This window comes from Telopea speciosissima, chromosome 5 (genome assembly GCF_018873765.1).
Source record: "Telopea speciosissima isolate NSW1024214 ecotype Mountain lineage chromosome 5, Tspe_v1, whole genome shotgun sequence".
Taxonomy (NCBI): Eukaryota; Viridiplantae; Streptophyta; class Magnoliopsida; order Proteales; family Proteaceae; genus Telopea; species Telopea speciosissima.
In genome coordinates this window covers 16,553,088-16,562,698 of record NC_057920.1, presented here as the reverse complement: position 1 = coordinate 16,562,698, position 9,611 = coordinate 16,553,088, and the positions used below count along the sequence as shown (strand labels likewise).

The 9,611-nt window shown below is 38.3% G+C and overlaps 1 protein-coding gene across 2 annotated transcripts; it reads right to left on the bottom strand.

Annotated features, from left to right (window-relative positions):
• Positions 1-3,544: 3,544 nt before the first annotated feature.
• On the bottom strand, positions 3,545-8,350 carry LOC122662044 (aspartyl protease family protein 1-like). 2 transcript variants are annotated; one of them, XM_043857596.1, is made up of 10 exons: positions 8,003-8,350; positions 7,742-7,877; positions 6,680-6,918; positions 6,273-6,497; positions 6,018-6,153; positions 5,864-5,937; positions 5,683-5,782; positions 5,531-5,597; positions 3,905-3,976; positions 3,545-3,802 (listed from the first exon to the last, which is right to left on the bottom strand). In XM_043857596.1, the coding sequence occupies exons 1-10, from the start codon at positions 8,320-8,322 to the stop codon at positions 3,585-3,587; spliced, it is 1,587 nt and encodes a 528-aa protein (XP_043713531.1). In that variant the 5' UTR covers positions 8,323-8,350; the 3' UTR covers positions 3,545-3,584. The 2 variants fall into 2 exon arrangements, with proteins under 2 accessions (XP_043713531.1, XP_043713532.1); XM_043857597.1 differs by having other exon boundaries at positions 5,692-5,782.
• Between the last annotated feature and the right edge of the window lie 1,261 nt (positions 8,351-9,611).

The window sequence follows — 9,611 nt, the reverse complement described above, 5'->3', positions numbered from 1 at the left end:
CGGTATTTTTTGGACTATAAACAAAGGGGGATGAGAGTTAAATCATAACATCACATCACTATCAATGAGAATATTATAATCTCCTTTCACCCTAGGTGAAAGAAAATTTAATCCTATAAAAATGGGAGTGTTTGGACAACACCTCTCCAGGTATATTTAGAATTTGACACCGTTTAATTGCACATTTTCTTATTCTCAAAAGTTTTATAAACTAAGGGTATGAAAGAGTTTTAAAATGATATATCATTATGTCATTGTCAAAAATTGTCATATTTTTTGGTAGATCAAAAAAGGTCATTGTTATACACATTCTTTGAGTATGAATGTGAAATGACGATATTTATTCTTATTGGAAAAAAAATGTATATTATACTAAAATGGCAAAAAAAGTAAGATAATAAATTATTTGACACTTTGAAGGGGTGTTAATAAGAAAATCCCTATAAGAATAAAAAGGGAAAATTACATGGTGACCCCCTGTGTTTCTAAAATATACACCCAACACCTTTAAGTGGATGGTGTTAAGCATAAAATTTAAATGACAATTTTACCCTTTATTTATTTAACCCTATTCTAACCCTTACTAAAAGAACCCATTCGAATCGTCTTGACCGTTGTCATCCTTCTTCCCCGCGAGCTGCAACCGAACCACTGAAACTATTCTCGTCTCCGCAAGCACAAGACTTGCAACTCTTGGAACTCTGCCGCACAGATATGCCCTTCTTCACCTGCCATTATCTCTCTCTTCTCTCCCACATCTCAGTTATCCCTCTCTTCTCGAACCCTAAGATCAATATACAAATCAACTAGCATTTTAATAACGTTGAATCTCATATTTGAATCTTAAAATATCATTTCAAACCCTAAAATCTCATTTGATTTACAAAAATTGCAGCTTCAAACCCTAAAATCTCTTACAGATTGGAAAAACTTATAGCTCTGAACCATATTATCTCACATTCGAACCCTAAATTCTAATTTGATTGAAAATTATTACCTCCCTCGTCATCGTAGGTCATCGATGATGGCCTCAGTAGATCGCCGCAACAAGAACCCTGAACCCTTCTTCCTAATCCCGCGAATGGTTCGAGTAGCAAGGTATGGAGTTGAAGATGACCTCAGCAGATCGCCACAGCAAGAACCATAAACCCCATCTTCCTTAACCAGCGAATGATTCGAGTAACAGGGGATGGAGTTGAAGATGGCCTCAGTAGATCACCAGAACCCTAAACCCGCAAATAATTCGAGTAGCAAGGGAAGGGGATGTGAAGTTCGAGTTGTCCTATGGGCAAAATGGTAAGCTCACACACCATTAAGGGTATATTTGTCATTTTAAGGCATCAATGACCAACACGTCAACAACTAATGGGAATGCTCTAATGAAGTGGGGCTGAGTGTAACAAGTACCCAAAACTCAGGGGGTCGGAGTCTATACTTTAGAAACATAGGGGGTTGCACTATATTTAGGGCAAACCTCAGGGGATTGCCATGTAATTGTCCCAAATAAAAAATTACTAATTTCCCGAGTTTACAAATTTTTCTTACGATTTACAAATAGGTTGAGTCACTTGTTTGCCGTTTAAAATTCCCTAGTCTATTGAATATTTATTGAGAAAAAGATCCTGCTTGGTGGTGCCTCTTACGCTCTCTCACAAGGCACCATGAAATGACACCCCTGCCCCTGGATAGATATCCAAGCATGCTCCCCGATGGTATAGAGACCATGCGACCAAATAGCGATCTCTTTCTGATATTTATTTTATAAGTTCATAAGACAACTTTTGTAACTTAACTTTCATGCTCATCCAACTCTATAACCCCTTCCCAACAATACAAAGCGACCATGCACAAACATCATAAAAGTGTTTACCCAAAAAACATAAAGCCTTATTTTTCAAAAAAATAAAAAGTTTTGTTTTATGTAACTTAAAAACTTAATACGGTAGTTACATTTTACTTAATTCTCCATCAAATTGCTTATATTTTAGTAGAAAGATATGATAAAAGATAGGGTAAATTACACATCACCCCCTAGTTTTCGAGCGAAACTCAGATCACCCCTTGGTCTTTGAAAAAACTCAAATCACCCCTTCTATAGTAACGGTGTTAGTCTACTGTTAGTTATTGATGTGAAAGGACTATTTTACCCTTGTACTAAAACATTAGAATTAAATTTACAATACTATCCTTCAAAATCTATGTTTGGTGTCAAGGGTAGTTTAGAAATTTAAATTTATTTAACTGGCTGACATCATCACTTAACAACATAAAACTAACGGTAGGGACTAATTTGTTATATTGGGATCTAAACCAGGGGGCGATTTGAGTTTTTTCAAAAACCAAGGGGTGATCTGAGTTTCGTTTGAAACCAGGGGTTGGTGTGTAATTTACCCTAAAAGATATATTTTTTTTGTTATTTCAATTGTCAATTACTTCCTAAAATGTAGCTATTTTTTATAAGCTGCTCCTCCTTTTTACATACATTATTTTTTTGAGAAAGTTTTTGTCCATCCATAGAGGACGGATGACCCACCATCCTAGGGTTCACAAATCTCTATAGGGTTTTAGTATGTTCCCAAAATACCCTCTTCCGCTCCACACTGAATGAGATCACCGTAGGTGCAGGAAAACTGTCCAAAATGCAGATCCACTTCAATTTGTTGGTTTTCAGAATTTTTTGCTAGACACTTGAACAATGAGAATCCAACAAAGCTGAAGCGAAGCAAGGTTATAAACTTCTGGTCCTAGATGCAGTAAGGATTCCAAACCGATAAATTCAGTTGGTCCACCTTTTTGTTCTCTTTTAGGAACCTCAGATACACAAGCCCATAAGACAACCCAAATATATCCGGTCTGACCAAGGTTTATCCGTCTGTTCGGTTGCCGGTTGGCTTACATGCCATCCATTGACAACCCATCCACTAGATAATAAATAGTCCAACTAATGCAATGCCAAACTTCGGATGCCTCTTGGTCACCCAAAACTTACAGACTAGTCCCATGATCATCTAAACAGCTTCTCCACGAAGCGGGGGCAAGGCTGCATACATCTTTCCCTCCTCAGACCTTACAATAACTAAATAGCAGGAGCCTCGTGCATTAGGTACACCCTTTTTAGCATGACCAGTCTGATGATCACCGAAGTCAGTTTCAATTAATTTTAAAAACCTTCCTTTACCCTCACTTAAAAGAACTTTTTGGAATGTAATAAGTGGCAATCAAAAAACAGGTTACATGTTCTAAGTACACAAATAAAGGTAAAAAGCCTCAAGCCCTTAACACTGAATAAAATAACAAAATAATGAACATACACAAATCAAATTATCAAAAGGTTCAAAAACAATAATACAATACTGAGCACTGCTTCCCCCTCTGGGATGATTATTGCTCTATGTGTACAACCAATCGTATAAAAATAATCCAATGACAATATTCAGAAGGAAGACTGTGCCACCCCCACTCTCCCCCCCCCCCCCCCCCATTCCCAGGTAAAGCTGGGCCTTACTGAAAATCTATGAATATATATATATACAAGGGTTGCTCCTGACTAAACTAACTTCCTTATTAGGCTGAAAAAAGAATAATCAGATAAGAGCGAATAATGCAAGAAGAGATATCAAGAAACAGCAGTTGCGGGGATTCAAAAGTGGGGGCCATCCAATTGATGCTGATGATGCCGCTGAAGAAGAATCACTCCCACTTTTCACTCCAGATTGTGGAGGGTCCGCAGCAGTGGCAGGAGGCACAACAGTAGAATTGGTTTGTGTTGTTGTTGTAGTACTGTAATATTTGGTATCATAACCTGGATGAAATGACAAACAGGGAAACTCTATCAGCTTAAATTTAACCCTTCTTGACTAAGCATATGAGGTTAAAATACATGTAACTATGAAATGATACTCACAATTAGATTGTTTCCATCCCAACACTGATTTTTCACGATCAAATACAATAAGGTATTCAGTCATGAAGTTCTCTGCACAAAACCAAATTGTTTTGTAAGCAATAATCACCCAACATAAATGCAAATGATAAATTGATGGTATCAGATCCAGAAAAAACTGTATTCAACCAGTCACACGCGTAAACAACCAAATACAGAATCATTAACGAATGAAAAGACCCCCACACCAACAGCGTGGGGATGTTTTCCTATGCCCTCTCACATCCTGGCCATGTGGGTCCTGCACTGGCACTCTCTTCCTCCCTGACCACATGGACCCCCTATTGGACGAAACTATTTCGCATGCAGTGATTGGGGTAGGATAGGAGATCCCCTGCCCCTGCCCCCCCCCCCCCCACCCCACACACACACACACACACACACTCACACTATTGGCATGGGAAACCCTTCCCCTAAAAGAATAATGGCAAACACCCTGAACAAACACTCTGAAAACAAAATAGACAACTTACAATAGGATAAGTGGTTTTGTGCAAGGAGAAAGAAAGAAAGGGCAAAAAAAAGAAAAAACACAGCAATGCAGTTCACAATAAAGAACCATGGACAACCCGGAGAAGTAGATTTTCATACAGTACATAGATGTCTATTAACTTGGCTCCACAAAGAGTCATAGGTAGAGCTTCATCGATATAAGTTGAAATCGTGAGTTGTGACTGTAAAAAAGAAATTGTGGTGTCTAAATGCCTAAGCCACAGGTTACCCAATGAGACCTGGTTGTTTGCAGTTTGCACTGGCACCTATGCGAGCACTCAAAAAAGACCACTTCTGGACTTTCCATCACCTTTTGGAAACTCAAAACTCCTAAGAAGTCCTAAAAAGTGTGGTCAAGACCTACACAAGATACTCAAAGCATTTTGGCCTTGTTTAGCAAGTTGCCAACTAGGCAATATCCAGGCTTTGCCTTATCAAACCAGTGACCCTGAAAATGGTTGTTCTGTAACATATGTCTGTGTGTGTGAAAATATACTATTCAAAAGACTGGAGGTCTCAAACCTTCCCTGTTCACTTACACCAAAGAGCCACTAATTTGACTGGTTTCTGGACTAGTCTTTGTATAATGTTAATGGTACAATTGTACAACACTATACGCTCTCAAAGCCCCTATAAACAAACTCACTTTGACCCCACACTGCCCAATGGTTGAAAAATGACAGGTGAAATGATTTCATTTACAGTTTTACAGTTGTGAATTGACAAAAAAGATTAACATTTTGGTTTTCAGGAGATACTTCGGCTACGGTGCTTTCCATGTCAATAGAAGTTAAAACTCTCTCTCTCTCTCTCTCTCTCTCTCTCTCTCTCACACACACACACACACACACACACACACACACACAAATACACACCCATTGATGCGCTTGCACAACCCCCCCCCGAGAGGGAGAGTATGAAGGAGCATAAACACCAATTACCAAAGTCTCATTAAATTTGAGCATCGAAAAAGATCATACCAAGAAAAATGTTGGCATTATCTGCAAGGAGAATCCCCCTCCAACGCCCCCCCCCCCCCAAAAAAAAAAAAAAAACAAAAATTTAAGGATAAGGACAAGAAAAAACAACACTTACGTCCAATGATATTCAAGTCAGTACTCTTGGTAAGAGCCAAGCAATAATATGAAATCGTACTTGAATTCTGCAACATCAATTCAACAGTAATGAATATGTTTGAAATAGAAGCAGGAGAAGAGACTGCTGTAATAGAAACTGTAAATTATTACCGAATCGCTGACATAAACTATGGGATCATAAACAAGATACTGGCTTCCACCTCCCATGGTTAGATTCAGTGGAGGAACCGTAATGTTTTCAGAAGTTGAACTGCATATTTTCAAAGGAGTCAGGATTTAGGCATCCAAGATGAAAATAAATACATATCAGCTAAGATTTCAGATAAATAACCTTGGGTCATAACAATAATCAAAAGGACTGTTTGGATCATATGACCGACGTTTGTCTTTGACTTGTGCATTAAACTGCAATGGGGCAAAACTTTCACCATTAGTACTAGAGTTTAAACCCAATAATGAATTTGAATACTACCCAAAATACTTACACTCTCAGCAATACTCGTATAGGCTGGATCTTTTAAGTATGTGTATGAGGTACCGGAGTCAAAAATTGCAGTAAAACTAACATCCGTGACATTTGTCCCCACCGTTATTTGAGTTACACTGATATTATATGTTGGGCTGTGATACAAATACCAAGAAGAAAATATCATCATAACAATCATCCCATTTTGGTTAAAACTATTACATAAGCCAGAAATATGAAATGCCATTAGCAAAAAATGGGAATGACCACTCACTTCGATGTCATAGTATTGAATGGAGTTTCTGCTTGGTCAGAGCTACCTTTGTCACCAAAGTTGATTCTTCCAATCCCATCACTTCCAAAGCACATGGAGAAAGAATTTGCAGTAAGGCCTGAACTTGATAAAACGCTAGGGACAGATACTTTATCCATACCAAGCCCAAATAGACCATTCGGGGCAGCAGTTGTCAAAAAAGAACCGGTCTGAACCTTACCACAGCTGCTCAAACAATGAAATATGATCAGATCAGACAAGGTGCCTCAGACCCCTCCCCCTACTAAAACATGCTTAATGCTACAGAAGCAAGAGATGAAGGCAAAACAAGAACTTTTATCCAAATATTTATGATATCAGCTCAAGATTTTGATAGAACTCTGAAAAAAATGTGGACAATGATGTACCCAAATGTAATGCGTGCATCAACAGCTTGTGGATTACTATAATCTGTTGTCAAGTGCAAAACATCCTCAACAAGATATCCAGAAGTTGAAGTAAGGGCAGAAACATAGGCAACTTCATAAGGACATGAGCTGCTTCCCAGTAAATTGCATTGGTCTTGTAGTTCACACATACTGCTGTTACAGGGGACTGTTTTGCTTGTCGATGATGCACTAGGACTGTAAATGTTTAGATCTACTACCTGTTACAACATGAGTTTATTATGGAAACCATAAGAAAGCACTTCTATCAAGAAGTGCAAATTTTAAATACTACAGGCATCAGAAATATAATCAAATCAAGATTCTACTGAACACTTAGTGAAAAATTAACCATTTTTCCACCGGCAGACATGGTTGTTGACAACAATCAAATTCTTGTACCTATATCTTATGATACCACACTTCATCTAGAAAAAAATCACTAGATTAGCAATTCCCTGAACTTACAAAAAAACCGATGTAGACTAGAAGTCTAGAACAACATTTCTTTTTGGCAACTCAGATTTAAACCACCATCTGTATTTTGATACTTCTACACATAATGTCCCTCATTCTACATAATTGTTTCTGTATAATTCATTTTGTTGATTCTAAAGAATAAGACATGTGAAAAACCATTAGTTTGTCTCCCAGATAAAGTCTACAATCAACCATATTATGCATCAGAATCTTACCATGTCTTTACAGCTAGCTGTAGCTAAATATGGACGATAATCACCCTCTCCATGGATTACAAACTCAAAAACCAACTAATATGTAGGGAATAAAATGTTGTTTTCTATCTGTTCTATCGAATTCTAATTTCTAAACAGTTGGATTCAAATAAAACTCAAGCCCATTCCCCAATATATTGATATAAATGCCATCTTCAGTTGTAATTCTGAACAAATCACAGTCCAAAAGGAAAACAAAACAGATGCCCTGTTCAGCTGTTATCCCTTCTTATACCAAACGAAACAAAGACAACATTTTCCAAGGAAAAATCCAGATTTCAATAGATACCAACGAAGTTAGGCAACTTACAGTTCCGTTACTAAGTTCCCAGGAATGGGCGCAGCTAACGCAATCACAGGGAACCCAAAATACATCACTTCCCGTGTCAAGAGCCACAAAAAATGAGAGACTCGGTGTCCCCAAAGAGACATTGGCGTAATGCAAACTGAAATAAGACAATTACTACTCTCTTAATTCTGTACAAAAATGAAGAATAAAAAGGGAAACTTTGAACAAAACAAAAAAAACGAAGAAAAGGGGATTAAGATTTAAGAAGGCAGAGAGACATACTATCCCGAATCGGCCACGCTATAAGTGGTATTTCCACCTTCAAAAGTGAGAATCGGATCTTGGGTACTGGTGCTACCAAGTCGACGGCCACGAATAATATGGTCACGATGAGTTAAGGCTTTATAGTAATCAAAAGTTCCTTTCTCCGGAAAGTTGTCGAGTGGGAAAATTTGTCTGATGGGATCGGAGTACCTATGATGAACATCAAAGCCGAAGGTTTGTTGGCCATAGCAACTCTGCAAACCAGATGCGAAGATCAATACAAACAACAACAGAAGAATAAGGGGAAGTTTACAGGTAAAAGAACAAGTAGAAGCCATGGATTGGAATTTCCTCTGAGACTCGAAGAATAGAGATGAATTTAGAATAGATAGATGGGAATACTAATATAGAGTTTATAAATTAGTTTGAAAAGGAAGAGAAAGAGAGAGAAAATGTCGCGTGAAAGTTCACACCTTTGATGAAAGAATTGACTAATGGAGTTGGAAGAGGAAACCATGGCGGAGTCTTCCATCGATGCTTCCTCTGATTCAAATATTCAACTCTTCCGTGCGGACAGCGGAGTCAAAGCCACGCTCCTCTCTCTCTCTTTTTTTAATTTTTGGGCCGTCCACGGCTTGAGACTACAGACTACAGACTGAGTACAGAGTCAATCTCCAATTCAAATGAAGGGTTGATTACGTACGTGGTTGCGGTGGTGCCAATGCCACACTAGCACGCTCCCTCCCTGTAATTAAACAAAAGGGTCTTAACTCTTAATAATTATACAATCAATCTCTATTGACATTTTTTATAATTAATATATTCCCTAAGTAGTTGGCAGCCCAATGAAGCATTGTGGGGATTTTTGCATGGAGGACATCTGCGTTTGGGAAGTATTTGCTCTTCATAATTCTTTCCCAAAGTGAACTTTCTGGTGTTAGGAGTTCCCAAGCTTTCTTGATTAGAAGGGCTTGATTCATTGGCTCTGAGAGTTTCAAAGTAAGGCCACCACAACTCTCGGGTTGGCAAATGGATTGCCAGCTAATAGTAGGGATAGCGGTTTCCCTCCTCCTTAGCCTAGAAAAATTTTCTATTAGTGTCATCTAACTCCTTTAGAGTTGCCTGTAGACGTCTGAAACACAAGACATATCATGCAGAGGCATGGTTGACAAAGTAGATTGAATAAGCACAGTTTTACTTGCAAATGAGAGGTACTTTGATTTCCACGATTGGAGTTTATAACTGACTCTGTGAATCAAACCAGAGCAGTGAGCCTTTCTTAACTTTTCAGATATATGAGGAATGCCAAGGTATATGTCTAGACCCGAAGTGGGTTGAATGTGAAAGCTTTGTTCTAGTTCCCTTTTAAGGCCTACATTGACACTAGGGCTGTAATGGACTCTTGTTTTTTGATGTGTTTAATTGTAGAAGGTGTCAATAACATCTAAGAAGGCTCTCGCTTCATGTGTAGTTGTATGCCGAAATAAAATTAAGTCGTCAGCAAAGGCCATATGAGATATGCTTTCCACATTTTTAGAGATTTTCACACCCTTAATCCTTTTTTGTGAAAGCGCTTCTTCCAAGTGTGTCGACAAAACTTCTGCACAGAGAACAAAAAGATATGGTG

What these genes read in the sequence shown, in the direction of transcription:
- LOC122662044 (XM_043857596.1), bottom strand. Translation starts at nt 8,322, where the DNA reads ATGGCTTCTACTTGTTCTTTTACCTGTAAACTTCCCCTTATTCTTCTG. An exon ending in AGCGTGGCCGATTCGGGATA is followed by an intron (nt 7,878 to 8,002) that starts GTATGTCTCTCT and finishes GTCTTATTTCAG; the next exon opens with TTTGCATTACGCCAATGTCT. An exon ending in TGACTTGAATATCATTGGAC is followed by an intron (nt 3,977 to 5,530) that starts GTAAGTGTTGTT and finishes GGTTTTGTGCAG; the next exon opens with AGAACTTCATGACTGAATAC.